This window comes from Giraffa tippelskirchi, chromosome 9 (genome assembly GCF_054371585.1).
Source record: "Giraffa tippelskirchi isolate mGirTip1 chromosome 9, T2T-mGirTip1v1.2.pri, whole genome shotgun sequence".
Classification (NCBI taxonomy): domain Eukaryota; kingdom Metazoa; phylum Chordata; class Mammalia; order Artiodactyla; family Giraffidae; genus Giraffa; species Giraffa tippelskirchi.
The window spans coordinates 90,118,363-90,140,480 of NC_137283.1; the positions used below are offsets into that span (position 1 = coordinate 90,118,363).

At 34.3% G+C, this 22,118-nt stretch overlaps 1 protein-coding gene across 5 annotated transcripts in view; it reads right to left on the reverse strand.

Annotated features, from left to right (window-relative positions):
- The window catches only part of IBTK (inhibitor of Bruton tyrosine kinase), a 94,328-nt gene that overhangs the window by 42,683 nt on the left and 29,527 nt on the right, over nt 1–22,118 (reverse strand). For 3 of the 5 annotated variants that reach the window (XM_081530423.1, XM_081530420.1, XM_081530421.1), the window contains exons 6-16: nt 20,963–21,133; nt 19,174–19,291; nt 18,904–19,084; nt 16,786–16,909; nt 14,711–14,888; nt 11,933–12,110; nt 9,842–10,441; nt 8,795–8,881; nt 7,902–7,984; nt 7,783–7,820; nt 7,257–7,353 (exon numbers count right to left, since the gene is read on the reverse strand). In XM_081530423.1, coding sequence (XP_081386549.1) covers nt 7,257–7,353; nt 7,783–7,820; nt 7,902–7,984; nt 8,795–8,881; nt 9,842–10,441; nt 11,933–12,110; nt 14,711–14,888; nt 16,786–16,909; nt 18,904–19,084; nt 19,174–19,291; nt 20,963–21,133 — 1,855 coding nt within the window. The remainder of the gene's footprint in view (nt 1–7,256; nt 7,354–7,782; nt 7,821–7,901; nt 7,985–8,794; nt 8,882–9,841; nt 10,442–11,932; nt 12,111–14,710; nt 14,889–16,785; nt 16,910–18,903; nt 19,085–19,173; nt 19,292–20,962; nt 21,134–22,118) is intronic. The other 2 variants (XM_081530422.1, XM_081530424.1) reach the window with 2 other exon arrangements.

Below are 22,118 nucleotides of genomic sequence, written 5' to 3' on the forward strand. Positions count from 1 at the left end.
GGCAGACTAAGGACTACTTCAAAAATTCTTCTCTTCTACCAAAGCAACGAGAAGTATTACAAAAAATGATCAAAAATCAACTCTTTCAGAATTCTAGAAATTAACCAAAGGCTGACAATAATCAGGGAGCACTGACTCCCAAAACTTGGCTGAATCTTGCTAAGAACAGTGAGCTTTGGGACACCCTGGCTCCTCCTACTTAGATCCTACTCTCCTCGATTCTCAGGAGTAATCCTAAAAGCCATCACTCCTGCAATCATGGGCTGAAATAAGCAGGTACAGACACTGGAGGTGACAGAACAGTTGTGGGGCAACATTATCAAATAACTTATTATTTAACTGATCTAGCAGTTTCCTGCAAACCCCACTAGCAGGGGTTTATCTGACCTGACTCAAAGCTTACCCAGTGTGAACAGCCTCAGAAAAGGGTATTTATTAAAAACAAATAGCAACTGTTTAACACTGAAGCTGTCCAAGACAATGATAAGGGGCAGAGCAAACAAGAGGCAGGTCAAAAAAACTTAAAAAGAATAGCTCAGGGAAGAGATGTTGTCAAGACTGAATGTTTGTGTCCCGTGAAAATTCACACGGTGCAGCCATAAGGGTAGGGCCCTGATCTGACAAGATCAGTCTCTTTCTATGAGACAGAGATCGACCCATATTTCCCCAACAAGCTGTTCCACGTGTGTGCTCTCTCACTCTTTCTCCATACACACTCACACACGAGCACTGAGGAAAAGCCAAGTAAGCACATAACAAGAGGCTTGTTACACAATACAACAAGTAAGGACATAATAACAAGGTTATACACATAACCTGTGTATAAGACAGGAAGAGAATCCTGCTAGATCTTGGTCTGAGACTTCTAGCCTCCAGAACTGTGAATAATAAATTTCAGTCTGTTCTTTTGTTACAGCAGTCTAAGCTGACTAATACAAGTGTCCATAAGGGGCTTTGAAAAGTTTTAACACATTCCTGTGACTCTGGAAGGCCACACAAACATGCCCAGAGAACACTGAGGAAGGCCCCAAACTCTGACCTTGGGCTGAACTTGAGATTCTGCAAAAGCAGGAAATAAAAGCTGAGGCAGAATTGTAAGCGGCCTGCCTAACCGCTAAGAGTTGAAGCCATGCCGCAACACACACAAAGAACGCCTAGGCAGAGGCTGGGAGATTTACTGGTTTAGACATTTAAGGAAAATTCTGTCCATTAGCTGAACAAGCAGCGACCTCAGTGGTCACACATGACAAAGAATATCAATCTGACAGAATTAGCTTCAAAAAGTCACTAAATAAACAGAAAAAAATAAGTAAATAAAATACATAACCCCTGGAGAAGAAAGAGAATCTGATCTCAAGAGTTGCTACATTATGGGAATTCCCTGGTGGTTCAGTGGTTAGGACCGTGCAATTGCCCTGCCAAGCCCTGTCAACAGAATGTATAAGAATGCCAAGATCCTGAACTATTACAAAGAGTTTAAATCGATTATTTTAAATATGTCCAAAAACAAAAAAAATCACGTCTAAAAATTTAAAAGAAAGTATGAGATTAACATCACAAGAAATGAAAACTATCAATGAAGACAGAAACTATAGGTTAACTGAGATGATCCAATATGAATAACAGAAAAAAAGAATGAGTAAAAATAAACTGAGTATAAGGGATTTATGGAATACTACAAAAAGATACATAGGGGACTCACAGAAGCAAATAAGAAAGGACATAATATTTGAAGAAATAATGGAACTGGAAGATAGGTAATGATACATACACACTATTATATGTGAAATGGATAACTAATAAGGACCTCCTATTAATACAGGGACCTTTACTCAATACTCTGTAATGGCCTACAAGGGAAAAGAATCTAAAAAAGGGTGGATACATGTATATGTAGAACTGATTCAAACTAACACAACACTGTAAATCAAGTATATTCCAATATTTAAATAAATGCTTTAGTGGTATATAAAAAAAAAATAAAGCCAATGGTAATCTGGGGGAAAAAAAAGAGAAACAATATCAGAGCGGGAGAAAACTAAAAGTGAAGAAAATCTGAATGCAAAATTAAGCAGTAAATGATGGCCAAGATAGGTGTAGTTCAGTCACTAAGTTGTGCCTGACTCTTTGCAACCCCAGGTGCTGCAGCACACCAGGCTTTCCTATCCTTCACCATCTCCCAGAGTTTGACCAAGCTCATGTCCATTGAGTTGGTGATGCCATCCATCCATTTCATCCTCTTTCGTCCCCTTCCAAGAAAGGGAACAACCCAAAAAACCATCAACCAATGAACGGATAAAGGAGATGTGGTGTTTATGTGTATTATATATAAACATACATGTGCACAAGTGTGTGTGTGTGTGTGTGTGTGTGTGTGTGTGTGTGTGTGTCACATACAGTGTAATACTACTTGGCCATAAAAAAGAATGAAATTCTGTCATTTTCAATAATGAACCTAGAGGGTATTATGCTTATTGAAGTAAGTCAGACAAATACCTCATGTTATCACTTGTATGTTGAATCATGGAATTTAAAGAACACAAACATATATAAACAAGACAAAAACAAATAATGAGAACAAACCAGCAGTTACCACTGGGGGGAGGGAAAAGGGAGGGGCAAGGTAAGGTTATGGGATTAAGAATTAAAAACTACTATGTATAAAATGAGAAGGCAACAGGATATATTGTATAGTACAGAAAAATAAAGACACTGGTTTTTTAACAACTTTACATGAAACATAATCAATAAAAATATTGAGCCACAATGCTGTACACCTGAAACTAACATAATACTGTAAATTAACCATACATCAATTAAAAGAAATACAGAAAAAAAAAGCTGTGATTGTTATAATTAATTAGGCTTCCCTTGTGACTCAGATGGTAAAGGATATCTGCCTGTAATGGAGAAGACCTTGGTTTGATCCCTGGGTTGGGAAGATCCCCTGGAGAAGGGAATGGCAACCCACTCCACTATTCTTGCCTGGAGAATTCCATGGACAGAGAAGCCTGGCAGGCTACAATTCATGGGGTTGGAAAGTCAGACATGAGTGAGCCACTAACACTTCCAGTTCCACGATTATATGACATGCAAGCCTCATGGTAACAACAAAGAAAAAATTACATTAGATACACTGGAGCACTATATAAAGGAAATATTAAAAGCTGAAGGCAGAAATTACAATAATAGAAAGAACTTCGGGCATCCCTGGTGGTCCAGTGGTTAAGAATATGCCTCCCAATACAGGGAACACAGGTTTGATCCTTGGTCTGGGAAGGTCCCATGTGCCACAGGGCAACTAAGGCCATGTGCCAGAACTACTGAGCCTGCACTCTAGAGCCCACAGACCGCAACTGCTGAGCCCATGCTCTGAGAGCCTGTGCTCTGCAACAAGGGGAGCCACTGTAACAAGAAGCCCACGTGCTGCAACTAGAATAACCCCCACTCGCCACAACTACAGAAAGCCCATGTGCAGCAACAAAGACCCAGCATAGCCAAAAATAATCAAGTAAATAAATATTTTTAAAAATAATAGAGGACTTCAATACTCCATATTCAATATGAATAAATAACCCAGACAAAATCAATAAAGAAACAGCAGATATGACCAACAGCAGATAGACCAAATCACCCTGACAGACATATATATAACACTCCATCCAACAGCAGCAAAACAGACATTCTTCTCAAGTGTACACAAAACACCCTGCAGGAGAGACCATGTGTAGGCCCACAAAACAACAATTTAAGACTGAAATCATATTAACTATCATCTCCAACTACAAGGGCATAAAATTAGAAAAACAGAAAAAAACTGGAAAATTCAAAAATGGTCTTGAGTAACCAGGAAGTCAAAGAAGAAAGAGAAAGCAAAGCAAATACCTTGAGTCAAAGGAAAATGGGAAACACAACATATCAAAATTTAAAGGACAAAAGAATTTCTAAGAAAGACATTTATACTGATAAATGCCCTAAAAAAAAAAAAAAAACTCGAACAACCTTTGAAGGTTTTTATACAATAAAGAACTATAAAAAGAAGAACAAAGCCCAAACGTGGCAGAAGGAAGGAAATACTAAAGATAGAGCAGAAACCAATGAATCAGACACTAGAAAAGCAAGAGAAAAGAACAACAAAGAGTTGGTTATTTGAAAAGAGAAAATTAACACACCCTTAAGTAGACTAGGAAAAAAAAACTCAAATAAAATTGCAAATGAAAGAGGAAACATTACCAATGATATCATAGAAATATAAAGGATCATAAGAGACTATTATGGATAACTATATGCTAATGAACTGGGCAACCTAAAAGAAATAGTTCAGTTCCTAGAAACATGAAACATACCAAAACTCAATAATAAAACAGAAAATCTGAACAGACTAATAAAAGAATAAGGAGAATGAATCAGCAATCAAAAATCTTCCACATAAGCAAAAGTTCAAAAGCAGAATGCTTCATCAGTGAATTCTACCAAATATTTAAGGAAAAATTAACACAAATCCTTCTTAAACTAATCCCAAAAACCAAAGAAGGGGGAACACTTGCAAACTCACCTTATGAGGCCAACCTTATCCTGCTACCAAAAGACAGACAAGTTCACTACAAGAAAATTACAGAACAATATCCCTGATGAGTGTGTATATAAAAACCCTCAATAAAGTACCAATAAACATAATTAAAGAGCATATTAGAAGGACCATACACCATGATCAAGTGGGATTTACACCTGTGATGCACGGATACTTTAACACGTGCAAATCAATAAACATGATACATCACATAACAGAATAGGGGTTAAAAATCATATGATCATCTCAATAGTTACAGAAAATGCACAGGACAAAATTCAACATCAATTCAGTTGCTCAGTCATGTCTGACTCTTTGCGAGTCAACATACATTCATAATAAAAACTGTCAACAAATTATAAATGCAACAGGTTTTTGTATATTTGTTTTAACTCTGTAACTTTATTCATTTATTATTTCTAATAGTATTTTGGTGGCATCTTTTACTATTAGAAATAATAAATGAATAAAGTTGCAGGGTAAAAAAATCAATATACAAAAACCTGTTGCATTTCTATACACTAACACTGAGCTAAGAGAAAGAGAATTAAGGACTCAATCCCATTTACAATCGCATCAAAAAGAATAAAAGACTCAGGAATAAATTTAACCAAGGAAATGAAAGATCTGCATACTGAAAGCCACAAAACATTGAAAAAACAAATTAAAGAAGATACAAATAAATGGAAAGATATCTCATGTTCATGGGCTAGAAGAACTGATATTGTGAAAATGCCCATTCTACCCAAAACAATCTACATATTCAATGAAATCCTATAAAAGTTCCAATGGTACCTTTCATAGAAACAGAAGAAGTAGTCCTAAAATTCATATGGAACCACAGAAGACCATAAACAGCCAAGGTAATATTGAAACAGTTCAACAAAGCTGGAGTTGTCATATTTCCTGATTTCAAAGTCCTATTACAAAGCTAGAGTAATCAATATAGGAACACCCTGGCATAAAAATAGACATGTAGACCAATGAGACAAAATAGGCCAGAAATAAACCTTCATGTATACAGCCACTTAATCTTTGACAAGAATGTCAAGTCTACAAAACGGGGAAAGACAGTCTCTTCAGTTAAGTATATGAGAAAAACTAATATCCACATGCAAAATAATGAAACTGGACAAAAATCAACTCAAAGTGGATTAAAGATTTATATCTAAGACCTGAAACCAAAAAAACTCCTAGAAGAAAAAACAGGAAAAGCTCCTAGACACTGGCCTTGGCAATGATTTTTAAGATGTGACACCAAAACCACATGTAACAAAAGCAAAAATAAACAAATGGTGTTCCATGAAACCAAAAATCACACCAAAGAGTCAACAGAATGAAAAGGCAACCTTGGAATGGGAGAAAATAATTGCAAAGCATAAGAGATTAATGTCCAAAATATATAAGGAACTCATATAAATTTCAATAGCCAAAACAAAAATAAACTACAGACTTAGAAAACAAACTTCTGGTTACCAAAGGGGAAAGACTGGGGCAAAGGATAAACTGGGAGTTTGGGAATGACATATACGTACTACTATATTCAAAACAGATAACCAACAAGGACCTGCTGTATAGCACAGGGAACCATGCTCAATATTCTGTAATAACCTAAATGGGAAAAGAATTTGAAAAAGGATGCATGTATATGCATAATTGATTCAGTTTGCTGTATACCTGACATTAATACAACATTATAAATCAACAACAGTCCAATATAAAATAAAAACTTTATTTTTAATGGGCAAAAGATCTTAGACATTTGTCCATGGAAGACATAAAAATGGCCAACAGGTAAATGAAAAGGTGCTCAATGTCACTGTTTATCAAAGAAATGCAAATCAAAACCACAAGGAGATATCACCTTATACTTGTTAGGAAGGCTATTATCAAAACAAAAACCAAGATAACAAATGAAGATGTGGAGAAAAGGTTACTCTTGTGCTCTGTTGAGAGGAGCGTAAACTAGTAAAGCCACTATGAAAAGAGAATGGAGGTTCCTCAAAAAATTAAAACTAGAATTATCATATGATACAGTAATCCCAATTCTGAGTATTTAGCCAAAGAAACTGAAATCTGGATTTTGAAGATACACTTGCATTCCCATGTTCACTGCAAAATTATTCACAATAGTTAAAGTACAGAAATATGCTAAATGTCCATCAACAAACTGATTAAGAAAATTTGGTATATACAGAAAACAGAACACAGAGTGTATCACTCCTATGACTAAAGATACCTGGTAAATAAAACACGGGTGTGTTCCTGACGAAGTATATAAATGCACCCTCTTTATAAATCTCAGTTCAATTATTATTTTACTTCAGACACATTCACATGAGGGGAAAAACAGACAAGAAAGAACTTTTGTAAACTACTTATCAAGACTATTTATCAAGACTATACTCCCTGTGTCAATTTTTCATCTCAATCATGTAAGTAGCTAGGTATGAAAATGTTAAATCTAATCTCAACCATTATTAACAATTCTTATAGAGTTCATTTTCACATAGGTAATGAAAATTTTCTATTCTATTCCTTCACTGTTAGTAATCATCTGTATAGCTTATTCTAAATTTAAGCCTTTGTTGATTAATTCAATTAAAGCAGAAAATAAGATTTGTGTAATTTTATCCTTTTTAAACTGTATCTTAAATATCTAAAATGTCCTAACTTTTATTAATACCTTTTATCACAACAGCTTCATCAGTATAGAGGTAGTCCAAAATAACTTTCAGTATGTCAGAATGTATTGGCATTTCCAGAGCTGCACAACTGGAAGCCTAAATAAAATAAAACAATTAATTTTCAACTACAAAATAACACTACAATCTGATTGAGCTGATCAGTATGAAAAACTTTTAACAGGAATCACATCAAATGCAAAAGAATATAATGTTAAAACAAAGCTAAAATGAGATACATTTAATTTTAAAATGTCTTGTAACATGAAAAAGAATCAAGAAAATCTGAGAAAAAAGAAACAAACTGGTATTACAAATATAACTCCAAATAATAATGGAGAATTCATTTAAGTAACTATTTCGCAACAACTTTAACTTCAAAAAGTTGCTATTTTCCAGCCAGTTTAAGCATAAAGTCAATACAAAAGAAAAACTGAGTTAAAAATATTTTAAAATTTCTTTAGTATATAGTTTTCCAAAAATATAAAGCATAATTAGCAGCCTATGTGGTTTATACTTAAATCTTACCTCAATCCATGAGCTACTCAGCATACTATGAAAATATTCTGAAAGAAAAAAAAATTCAATTAAGAATAGGAAACAATACCAAAACAAATAAATCTGCAACCAACAAAAAGTAAACCTACCAAGTCTAGCACAAAGAACGCATTTATGACAAGGAAATTCCTTTCCATCCACTGATTTCATGGTCACATCACATAAAAATGAACTGGAAAAAAAAAGTTCAATTGAAGCAAAAGCAATCTTAGGATTTGTCTTAACTTTTGATTTTCTCCTAATTAAAGGTGGCATATAACAAACAACTTGAGGGTATACATACAAATAAAATATTTTATCTCCTTCCACTTTAGGGAAAAAAATAAGGCCTTACAATGAAGATAGTATTTGTAAAAGGAACTGTGTACAGATAAATATTCAAGAAAGTCTTTCTTCTAAGTTCCCTTTTTCAATACAGGCTAGGTGTTTATTAAAATAACACTAAGTGGCATCATCGTCAAAGGTCATTAATTCACTTAATTGTACAATCTATTCCGTGCTAAGCACAGTCTATATACAACCAGGTTTTTCTCTAAAATTTTCCACCTACAAGAGACAAATACCTAAAAATAAAAACTTTTAATAATAAACATATTTAGAATAATATACTTATGGAAAAATTTTATACTAAAGGAAATAATCTTCATAATGATGAAGAGAACAGGCATAATTATTTTGGTTTCTGGGTTAACATCATTACCTATTTATAAAAAAAAAATACAAAATTTAGGGAAATTTTAATTCTTCATTAGAGAGTAATCAGAAAAATAAAATAAACTCTATGTCTTATTGAGCAGTTAATATTTTATCCATTTGCCTCAACAACTCTCCTAACATTTCCAGACATGAAAAAAATTAATAAAGGTAAGAGAGTATCCACATACACATTTTGCTGCATACATGTGTAAATAAAAAGAGCTCTACTTCCAGTTAGGTCCCCAAAATCTAGAGATGAAAAGCTTATCTTCATTTCCTAACTTACCATTTTTTCTGATTTAGCTTTGGTTTACTACCAGTTTTCTTGGCAATGATACTAATTTCTTCATTTTCATATCTGACTCCATCTAACCTATCAAGGATAAAAAGTAACAATTGGTGACTATATTCCCCTACCAAAACAACAAAAATCCAATAAATGAGCCCCCATCTAAACATGATTATGTAATTTGTATCACCTAGAAGAGTATCTCAGCAAACCTCCACTCTGTGATAAAGAAGTCATACAGTCTCCTTCAATTTTACTTAATATTCAAAATGTGTTAAACATCATGACTGACAAAAAACGAGTGAAAGCTATGACACAAAACCCTTCATGGTTTCAATTAGAAAACATGGTAAACTCTCCTCCCTTGGCTCCTGCCCCACAACTAAGGTCATACACAGGCAACATAAATACCTTAAAAATAGAGAATTCCAAAAAATCTGGTTTGTAGGACGACAAATATTGTCAGGCACTGTACACATGCTTTATGACCAACCTACACCAATAATATAAGGTAACTATTATCCCTCTCATTTTATCTACTGAGAAACTGAGGTTCAAAGAAATAAGAAATTTGCCCTAGCTAGTTACAGTGGAGCTAAGAGGCACATATAGGTCTAACTCCAAAGACAGCACTCTTTGCAGAATACCACACTGCCTGCCACTCCAGATCCCTGTTACAGAGAGACCATGAGAGTTCAAATCCATGAACAGCCTTCCTATCCTTTAATGTTTTAATCCAGGGAATCCTAGAGATAGCTTTAGCAGAAAATGGAGAAACACGTCCCTGAAAAGAAAGAAACAGACTCAAACAGAAAGGGGATAGGGAGAGAAAAGGAGAGAGAGGGAAAGTAAGGGAAAGAGAAAAGAGAAGGAAGACGAGGAGGGGATGGAGCAGGGTGGGGAGGGGAAGAGAAGGACCAAGATCAGAAGTAGGAGCAAAAAGCAAAGCAAAGCTGAGCAGGAAAAAAAAAACAAACAAGAAGCAGAATTTCTAAAAGGAAGACATAATGAGGTACATGAATAGATACTAAGGAGGAGTCATACCTACTACTTAAATTACTGAAACCAAATTTCTTTGCGACATTTTGCAACATTTTTACAGGATCATCTTCCCCAACACTTTTTACTTTTTTGGAAGATTTGGATTTACTCTTCTGCTTTTCACTAATCATATGAGCTTGATTACTTTTGTAAACTTCAAATGCTGACTTCTGATTATCTTCATGGGAATTCATTTTATTCGAATGACAATTTGGAGTGCCCAGATATGCTTCTGGTTTTCTGTTTAAATTTAGTCTTGGTTTGAAGCCATGAGTTAAAAAGTCGCAAGTATCTGTGTATATAAACTGCAAAAGGTATTCAAACAGGTCAGGATGAACCTTCTCTATCACAAAGAGATGGCAGCCTGCAGAATCTTCATCTTTCCGGTAAACATCTGTGAAGTCTAATGCAGTACCATCTGAAAGAAACAATTTCTGGAAAAAGTCCGAACGCACTGCCAAAATATACTTATGTGCAGGGAAGAGTCTACTGCCAACTTGAAATGTCACGTCATGGATGTTGTCCATTTCATCTGTTTCCCTCAACAGCTTGCCAAACTCTTCAAAAAAGGATGAGGAGGACACGGTTGGAATTTCATAAAGGCTAGAAATGAAACAAAAATTATTTTTACTTTCAAAATAATGGAAAAAGAAGGAAACACAAAAAACCAAGAGCATCCCTAGCCAATTCTCCTTAAGTATATTTTTTTTACTTATTAAGCTTAGAAAATCTTTCATTTGACATTTCCAATAAGAATATTGCACATAATTTTAGATACCCTTTAAATATTTTCTATTCCTTTATGTATTTTATTTCCTCTAAACTAACATGACAAGAATTAAGTTTTCCTTTGAAAGGAGAGTTTTCTGTTTCTATAGAGAAACACTAAAACATAAATTTGAATGACTTTTGGGGAAATTTTTTTAATGTACTTTTAAAAGTATTACTAAAAACATTAAAAAGAGTAGAGTACAGTGTTCAACCTTTTCCTGTTTTATATTCTTTCATGTCACAAGTGGAGAATATATACAGAACAGCAAATAAATACTTCAGGTCCCAGATCCAAGAACAAGTTAGAAACTCAAGGAAATAAAGATAAATATACACACATACATCAGTCCATACCCCTGGTTCTTTCAGTACTGGAAGCATGCAATCATACCATCCCAATCTACATTTCACTATTCTCAGTAGGGTGACCAACTCCTGGGACTGAGCGGTTTCCCAGGAGAGGAAACTTTCAGTGCTCAAGGTGGGCTGGACCTGGGCAAACCAGGAGGAATGATAATCCTGTCTCTAGGACTTTTTCCCCTCTTCAATAAGACCCTTGATATTTATCTCAAACCTGTCACCTCTGTACTAATGTGACAGAAGATCTGCACTGAGATTCACAGTGCCCTCCAGATGACTCTACACCACCTCTTCTATCATTTCCCACTGTACTCAATGGTCAGAAATTTTTGTAAACTATGTAACAAATACTTATATTTCTCAAAATCTGAGAACCTAGAGGTCCTCATGAAGTACCAATGCTATGCTATGCTATGCTAAGTCGCTTCAGTCGTGTCCGACTCTGTGCGACCCCATAGACGGCAGCTCACCAGGCTCCGCCGTCCCTGGGATTCTCCAGGCAAGAACACTGGAGTGGGTTGCCATTTCCTTCTCCAATGCATGAGAGTGAAAAGTGAAAGTGAAGTCGCTCAGTCGTGTCCGACTCTTAGCGACCCCATGGACTGTAGCCTACCAGGCTCCTCCGTCCATGGGATTTTCCAGGCAGGAGTACTGGAGTGGGGTGCCATTGCCTTCTCCACATGAAGTACCAAAGATATGAATAAATTCTGTGTGTATGTACATATTACCTTCAATATTTTCAATAAATATCCGTTTACAAGCTAAAACAAATACTCATAATTTCCAATATAACAAATTCCACCTTTGAGTTAACCTAGTAATAGGATTATATGTCTGAAGTCTCTACAAGACTTGACAACAGCTCTTCAATTAAATTTATACCATGAGCTTTTGAAAACAAAAGAAAACCCAATGACTGTTCCTTCTAAAAATGAAATTTAAAATAGACAAGTGTACATTTACCTTGTTTTAGGATCTGACTGCAAGATTGCAAAGTTGCATCCACTTGGATCTGTGCTGACACTAACAGCTCTATGGGCAAAAGTAAGTTTCTCAAGTCGAATTCTTTCATATACACTATTTATATCAGAGACACAAGACACATCTGGTGAGGAATTATGAAGGTTTGATAAAATCTCTGCTAAAAAGAAAAAAATAAACTTTTATTAATCAAGGTTTTACTGAAACTGTTAAAATGACTTAGGAGTAAATGGAATAGGAAAATGATTAGGAGAACAGGGAAATCTTTGGTCTGCATGAAGTCCTTTTGAAGAACTACATCTTCTCTCTCTTCAACATAACGTATACCCTATATGTTATTCGTCTGATAGAAGACATTTTGGTGGGTCAATTCTCAATTATTCATGACTTTTTAAAAAATTTTTCTTCTTTTTTCAATTACTCATGATTCTATCCTCCACATTGCAACCAAAGTTGTCTAAAAGGCAGATACAATGTTATACTACCTTTAAAAATTCCTCAACTTCCATTAAAAATGTCATTTGCTTCCTCCCTTCTTCTCCCCTTTCTTTCCATTTATTCAGCAAATATCTGAATGACCACATGTGCTACGGTGATATAGTGCTTTTCAGTGTAGCCCTAGTAATACGGTAGTGAACAAGATAGCATGCCTCTACAATCTTGGAGTATACAATCAAGCAGAGAAGACAGGTATTAAACAAATGATTTTATCAGTATAAGTCAGATCAAGGATATGCAAGAAAAGTATGGCATGGGCATGCAAATGTTTCTGCCGGTAATATGAAAAATGTTTAAAGTAGATAAAGACAGAGAGATCACTAACAAAACTTAAGAGTCCAAAAACAATGAACACTGTAAGACTGTGGCTGTAGCAATGAAACCAGAGAAAGCGGAGATTTCAAAAATATACCTCTGGTTACTCTCAAATTCACTCTCTTTTACTCACAGGGATTTACTAATCTTCCTGTCACTCAGTTATTCCAATTTCTATGTTCTTAAAAAACTTATTATGTGCAAATCAGTATTTGTCTCCATGAACTGCAAATATTTATAAACGTATCTACTGCCCCTACAAACTCATGACTGAGAACAGGGGCCCATCTTACATATTTTTGTATCATTAAAACCTAGCACTATATCCAACACATAGTAAATATACCTTAAATGTTTAGACTTGTGTAATCTATAAAGAAATAAAATACTACAAATCAATAAACTATCCAAAAATCATTTCTTTGTGGCTTTATAATTTTGAAGAATACGTTTATAATTTCCTGAGTAATTATAAATGTGTCTTATATATCTTTTAGCATATAATAACTGATTTGTTCATTCAATAGATGACTTAATGAGGGAAGGAAATATGCTGAATGCTAATGATTACAAAGAAACCTTGATTTCACTGTGAGGATATAATGACTATATATCATGGTCCTTGCCATCTTAAAATATGATAGAAGACCAACATTAGAAAAATTAATCACAAAGATAAATACATAAAAACAAGTAAAAATTAGCTACATGATAAAAATACAAAAAGAACATTGAAAGTTAAACGGGGTAACCAAGTTTAAATAATCGGTGAAAACATCTCTGATGAAGCATAAATTAAGCTGAGATGTGAAAATTAGAAAAGGCCCTGGGACCAATCACAACCGGACAAGACTGAATACCTGAAGGTCAGTGTGTCTGGAGAGGGGTAATGAGAGGGAGAGAACTCAAGAGGAGTTCAGAGATGCAGACAAGGGTCAGAGCAGGAGCCTTGTAGGCCATGTTCAGGAAGTGAGGAAACCATCAAAAAGTTTTTAAACACAGAATATTGGGATTGGATCTTAAAAGCTCACTCTGGTAAGAGAATAAATAAAAAGAAACAGGAGTTGAAAAAAGGAAACATTTTTTGCAGTGATCATTTGATATGACTTGGGCTAGGGTGGAAGGAACGAGATGTGAAGAGGTTAATGAATTCTAGTTTTTCTGGAAGAAAAAAAAAATCAACTATTAAGATTATTAACTATGGACGAAAGAAAAAAGCTGCTACCAGAGTTAAAAAAAAAACAATGTTAAGCAATCCACAAGTTTGTAAATTCATAGTCAGAAAATCAAGAATGAACTGTATAATGTAATGAATAACTCCTATTTTCCATGCTAGCATCTTAAAGCTCTCCTTTATATTCATCAAGGAATAAATAAAACTTGCCTCCAATTATTCAGTAATTGTTTAATAAAGCAACCTGTACTTTTTAAAATTCTCAATGAACATAAAAATCTTATTCTTCCTGTAATCTTCCTTTAAATCCTAAAATACCTTATAAAAGGTTCATTTTATATATTCAAACTTTTTAAAAAAAGAATATAACCCCCCCCCCGAACACCCACAAAGCATAAGCCACTCAATTCTCAATTTGGGGAGAAGGGGAAGAAAAGGAATTTGGAAGATTGTTCAAATCCACCTGCAAAGTTTTTGTTTTTTAATTTTATACTGCCCTGTCCCTAGAGCCAAGGCTAGAGATTAGCAATACTCTGCCTCTGTTACTGATGGGAATGTACCATGATTTCAGGCCATACTGACAGATGAAAACTTAGGATTTAAGTGGATTGAATTCCCTTTGTTTACCTGCACACAGACAAACCAAAATCAAAAGTAGAGATACAGAGGTAAAACCTAGTAACACTTGTCAGTTAAATCTAATAATAAATAAGTACAAAATCAAACATTAGCTAGAAGGTACTTTTACATCCCATTCACATATATAAACTAACCTTTCTTTTCAGAACTCTTTCTTTTTTCTTCAAACCATTTCCCTTTAAATCCTTCTCCATCTCGTGTGACAAAAAGAATTTCATTTCTACTTAAAGCGATATCAGAAATGAAGACTTGGCGTGGATAGGCCCATCGACACTGCTTCATAGAACTGTTGACAGATCTCCAGCAAAATACCTAAGATAAAACCAAATTACAGTGGAATAGAAAGCAATATAGCATCTGAACAACCAAAAATGAAATCAAGAGATCTTATCTCAAAAAATAAGAGCTCTCAGTATGTTTCAATGTTCATTTTTCCGTAGTAAAAGATATATATAAAAGCCATGATGGTTTATCTTTCAGAAAATACATCAAGCAAACATGAAGCATTAAAAATGCTTCAAAGACACTTCTCTTAAGAAGTAAAGTTCAGTGTTCCTCATTTGGAGCAAACATATGCTACAATGTTTAGCATACAATATGCTAAAGAAAAACAAAATTCTTAATGCTAAAACTTGAATGTCAGACTTAAGTATAGTATTTACAAGAAGAATGAAAACCACCCTACCAAAATCCAAACTTTACTCTCAAGGGGAACAAAAAAAGATGTCTGCATAATGCAAGTAAAACAAAATCTCAGAGACAGAACAATCATCATAGAATTCAGCGGCTTCCACATGGTTCTGCCAGCCTCCGTGCTCCCAAGAAATGGCCAAGGGGCTGCTGCTCAAGGACTGAAAATGACAAGAGACCAGGTATTGGGCTTTCCAATCCAGCTCTATCTAGAGCAGCAAGCCTTTTTTTTTTCATCTGCATCACAGACTGGCATTCCAAGTACGATTTCATTTGAAAAATTAATACTGCTGATCTTGAAAAGCTCAATCCCCTCATAATTAAGAATCTTAAAGCACAGAATGGTATCTGCCAAGGTCACTCAAGTTATATACACAAAATATAGACTCTACTGATTAGCTGATACCATCAGAGCTTGTCATTTTTACAGTAATTAATTTTACAGGAAGTAAATATCCACATGTATAAACTAGCTAGATCTCTATTAATGTACATGAAATATATCCCAAAGTCAAATGTTTTTAATATTCAACTTTTTAAATGTAATTTTATGCCTCTGCTTCCTTCTTTTAGTACAAATTAGGCCTCTAATTCTTAAAGATAGTTTCCTCAAATAAAATGATCAATCACAGAAGATTTATGCCTACAATGTACCAGTAGGTGGAGTTTTATGAATAATTCTTCAGTTTCTAAAATGTAAATTTTTATAGCAATTTATAAAACCTCAATACACTTATTGTATGTTTTTATTTTATAAACAAAAAGCAGATAGCAATCTGTTTTTCCAGTCAGAGTGTAAAACTTATTCAGTGTTTCTAATGTATAATACATATTTTTAATTGACAATTTTATCAGAGAAATGAAAATTACAACTCTATTTACTTAAATGAAAAGAGACAAGAGAGGCTTTTTTTCCTTAGCTGCACCAGGTGGCATGCAGGATCTTAGTTCCCTGACCAGGGATCAAACCTGTGCTCCCTGCACTGGGAGTGCTGAGTCTTAACCACTTGACTGCCAGGGAAGTCCCAGAGATTCTTTATACAGCAATCCAGAAACATATTATATTTTCTATAATCTCTGTATATATAATATTTTGTGTACATTTGTTTAAGATCAAATTTGAGAGAAAATTTCCAATTATGTATTTTTAATATTGCCAGCTTAGTTTTTTACTTTTTTAAAAGAGTAGTTATATACCTCATATCTATATAATTCAATATCATTTTTTAATACTTAGTGTATATATCAAATAACTCATCAAATCCCTTACTTCTATTTTAGACACAATAAACAAAATTTTAAACTATAGTTTAACAAGGCAGTATTATGCAACATGCAATGTCATACTTTCTTTGAAACACCAGCTCCAAACCAATTAGTACTGGACATCAAAAACAAGTAGGGAAACAAAAGTCAGTAGGAATCCACTATCATAGCAACACAGTTTTACATTATCAGGTCCTCTACAGCTATCAACTGAGAACAAGATTACTAAGCTTTTGCATAAATATATACTCACCCTTCCAGCTCCATCCATTGTAAGAATGCAAATTTTCTGACCCCCATTTTCTTTCAAATGTTCAGGATCAACTTTGTATTCCATATGCCCCCCAGATACAAGAACCTTTTTCAAGTTTAGTTGTCTGAATGAAAAAAAAAAAAAAATCTAGATTAATATGTTTGCTATAATATACAAGCTCAATTTTAAAGAAATTACTATTCAAACAATTTAGGGTGATTGCTGTGAAAGATAAAGTAAGGTGATTTGACCTTTGGTATCCTTAGTGCCTCCTTTTATCCTTTTATGAGTTTCCCCTACACAATGACCATTTCTTTCCATGGCAAGTTTCTACCTACTCAGATACACACGCTATGTATCTAAAAACCCATGTGTTAACATACACATTCTCCCTAGATTAAATAACTGGTAAGGTGAAAAAGCTGCTATATATTATCTGCATTCTTAACAGAAAAAATTTAAACCTCAAAACAAAACAGAAATCCTTAATTTCAAATATGGACAACTTTAAATAGATATAGCTACCATAAAAATAATTAGTATTGCTAATTTAAAATAACCCATCCACTAGCCAATTCATTACACATTTCATTATATCCACACATGTGATGCCTATGACACTGTGTGAAATATGCCTGCTACTACTCCAATGACTGTCCTCTCTTTCAGATATTTTTAAATGTTTAAAAATACTTTATTTTTATATTTTAAATAACTTAAAATGTTATATTTTTATATTTTATTTAAAAAAATAATATAAAAATATTTTTAAATGTTTTTGTTTTCAAAATTATTATGCTATGACAAAAGAATTTTCTTAGGCAAAACTTGGATGTAACATATTTATGTAACTTAATGTTGTCAGGGTAAGTTTTATAAATGCAAAGTAAAAACAAATTCTAACATTCTACAAATCATCTCATGCTCAGAAAGAAACCTACATACTCAGTTCTAAGAAACATGTTTGAGCACATTTTCATGTTTTTATAACTGAAATATGACCTTACAATTTATAACTTTCCAATTATTACACACAGAAGGTAAGTTGTGTATATTGACAGTTGACATCTTCTATTCATAATGGTATCTGTTCATGAAGTTACCATCTCACTGACAGCAAAAGCACATTCTGTTGCATTTCAGTTCAAATCCCTGATTACTTTAAAAGTTGGATGGCTACTCTCTAGAATTTCTACACACACCTACTCCCACTAACTGAGCTATTCTATCTGTTCAGAGATCTATTTCTCTACTTGTATTTATTAATACACTTATAATGAAATATGTAAACCAACAAAATAGTCTGAGAAGAACACTTTCTATAAAAGCATAATACTTTAAAATGATGCAACAAATATGACAAGCAAAAAATTACTGTCAAATCAGATATAGATTAACCAACTATATAGAATACTGAAAATGTATGAAAAATACAGGATTCTGCCCTTAACTTACTTCATAATTGTTTTTAAGCACTTGTTCCTTAAGTCGTTCAAAATGAAATAACAGATAATACATTACAAATATGGTTTATACACAAAAGACAAAACTCCAGCTCACTGACTTGTCTATGCTTAAATCGTAAGCTTTATAATTCCCTGCTTTAACTGACTTTTTGATTAGACAGCCAACTACTTGTTTATCACGTTACTATAATACGTTATCAGATAACAACTGGCTATACAAAAATATGAAAATACACCAATTAGGTATAAATACTTGGGCTGAGTAAAGGGTACAGAATATGATTAACAATGCTTTTAAATAAATATGTAATATATAAAGGCTATACACGAACCAAAGATGATTGTGTCACAAACCAAGAATTATGATTAATCTAGTTCTGTGCACTGAAGCATAAAAAAGGGAAACTTATAGGTCATATTTAACCATATGTTATCATAATTCAGAAATACTCTTTACAATCCTACAAAGAACTTTTACATATATTTACTGAACATTTGCCAAAAGATTATCATCTTAGGCAAAAACTCTTGACTTTCCCACCATTCAATGTTCCCATTTGACACTTCAGAGAATAACACAGAGCTGAAACTCAGATATTTGCTGGATGAGTTGAATTATTAAGGTATGTTTCTTTCACAGAAATATACATACTTAGAAGCCAGCTTCTTGCACTGATAGTCTGCAAGTAAGTAAATATCTCCCTTTGTGGTAACACAGACAGTAGCCCCATCACTAGCAGCAACCAAAGACAGAGTGATGTCCTTATGATGAAGGGCAGAGACTTGACGAGGAGCAGTTACACACTTTTCTCCATTGGGATCTAGTAAATAACCTAAAAAATTACATAAACAAACAAATCACAAAATATCCGTTTTAAGAAAAAAATTTATTTTTCAGATCCTGTCCTCCTGGATTTCTTACCCAGTTGTCCACCATTTAGTCCCATAGTGTAAACAGCTTCTCTAGTCCACAGCACGGTATGAAACCTGCCTGCTGCCACTCCAATGATTGTCCTTCCTTTCAGATACTTTGCCTGCATCTATTCAAAAGACAAGTAAGGCTTCAGTTTATTATGTATCTATAAACTAACAGAATTTTGCAAAAGATCCAGGAGACCAGGGCAGCAAATATAGGGCATACTTGCTGCCAGTAACCCCTTCAAGTGCTAACGGCAGTCATCACCAACAGATCTCAGCACTAATACTCACCCCAACTCCTCTCATAACCTAAGACATTTTGATGCAGCCACCTTAAGTCAGCAGTTTTAACATACAAAAAACTTTATACACACCAAATCATTAAACTTTTGTTAACAAGCAATATACAAAACAGGCATTCTGGTTCTTATTAGAAAACACAATACTTTTACATTTGACATATCCAGAGTCTCTCAACAGTAACACTGCTGACAGTTTGAACCAGATGATTGTTGTGGGGGATTGTGTTGTGCGTCATAGGAGGTTCGGGAGCATCCCTGGCCTCTGTCCACCAGATGTCAGTACCACTAACCCCACCGCTACCCCCTAGTTTAACAACTAAAACTGTCTCTAGACATTGCCAGATGGCTCTGGGGCACAAATCTGCCCTCCCTTAAGAACACTGGATATGTCCGTAACAAGTCAGAGCTCCAAGATAGCCACACAGAGAACGAAAATGTGAGTAAAAGCTACTATTCCTAAAGAAGTCTACAAAACGATTAAATATCTACAAATTCCCCAGTTTGTTGAGGAAAGTGGATCTTCTAAGAAGTACCACAGATTGGAAACTACCTCTAATTATCTTGGAGTAATTACTATTGATTCACTAGCCATCCAGAATGCAAAAGCATTGGATTTTAAAGCTTTATTAATAAAAAATGTATATCTAATAATCATTTTAAATCCAGAGAATTAAACCAGTGAAGAAATTTAATACCAGAAATGCAAAATTTTATGAGTTGAAAACACACGTGTTATAGATGATTCTGCTACTGCTGCTGCTAAGTCGCTTCAGTCGTGTCCGACTCTGTGCGACCCCATAGACGGCAGCCCACCAGGCTCCTCTGTCCACGGGATTCTCCAGGCAAGAATACTGGAGTGGGTTGCCATTTCCTTCTCCAATAGATGATTCTAGTTATATATTAATTTAAAGCACCAGTCCTGTCCTGTGTACTAGGGCCCTGAAGTTGAGGAAAGGCCACCTTCTGCTGGTAGGTGTACAAAAGAAAAAGGGAGAATAGAACACAGAACAGTGGCTTTCAGGCTTATATTCCCTCAAATAAACTTGCCAGGTGTGATTTCTGTGCAGAGACAGATTGACCATGAAGCCAATCAGCTTAAACTTCTGGGTACCTCATTTGCGTGGCCCATTTTTTACTTATAAAAAATTCATATTTTCTTTTTAAGGAAGGCCTCAAAATTAAGCTTCAAACCCCAAGTATCTGGATCCCCCTCTGCAAAATATCTGGATCCCCCTCTGCTTATGACCACTTGTAAGTTGAATCAAAGGCAGTTTGCTGCCTAACATCCCAAGTTCTTTCTTTCTCATTCCAAACAAATTTTAATTTGTACTATGCTCAATTTCTCCTATGAAAAATAAAATATATACCATTGAAGAAACATATACCATTGCCTATAGGTAAAATAAGTTGCTCTTATCAACACCTTCAATCTTTTTGTCCATATAGGTTTTATGGCAATGATCACATTATTGTTTAAAAAGAGAAGTTTACCTGTCTGGGTACATTACAACTGGAAGGTGGAGGAATGAGTCCTAACTGATGAAAAATATTTAGACCAAATGTATAAACGCATCCATCTTCAGTTAATACAACAGTATGATCCTTAGCAGCTGCTACTTGAGAACAATTATGACCACTGAGTCCTTCCACAAGCCTAGGGACCTACAAAATAAAATTAACTTTGGTATATTACATTAGCCATTTATATAAAATATACAAATAGAATCTGAGGATATTACATCCCAAATGACATGACTGCTGTATGGCTGTATCAATCATAGGCAAACTCTACAATTCAACAAGGAGGGGGATGAATTTAATAGGACACGGACATTGCTTTATAGTAAAATACAAAATCCCAGTAAGACATTTTAATAAAACAATTGGATTCGAGAAATGATTTTGAGCCCTTATCATGTATCATACACCAAGTGCAAATTTGTTTGGTCTGAACAAAGGGTGCTCTTTAACCAAAGTATTCACTGGTGGAGTGAAGCAATAAATAAAAATACAGGAATCAACACAGCCCTTCAATGAATACCAAACAATATTATATTCCTTTAAAGTCATCTGTTCTGGGTTCAAATCTTAACCAGCCATTTACCAGCTATCTGATCTCAAAAAAATCTCTTAACTTCTCTCATTTTCTTCATCTGAACACAAAATAATAATAGTATTTTGGATGATATAAGATCAATATAAGGAGTAAATGAGTTGGTAAGTGCAAAACAACCATCTCTGGCTCAGAGTAAACAACTGATAAGTGAGTACTATTATTACTATTGTCATTATGTACAATAAAATGAGGATAATAAGGCTATAACTTCACAAGGCTGTTTAAGGCTTAAATCAAAGTAACAATACTAAATGGAAAGCATAAGCAATGCCTAGCACATAATATACCCTTCAAATAATAGAAGCAATTATCATAGCTCTCTCTCCTTTTTCAAGACCTCTTAATCGATGACTATGCCAGCAGTCCCCTCAAAAAAAAAAAAACCTTACTTAAAAATAAACTAGTAAGGTATTATCTTGAATGTAATGATTTTTTTTTTTGCTTTTATTTTTTTTTATTTTTATTTTTTTAATAAATTTATTTATTTTAGTTGGGGGCTAATTACTTTACAATATTGTAATAGTTTTTGCC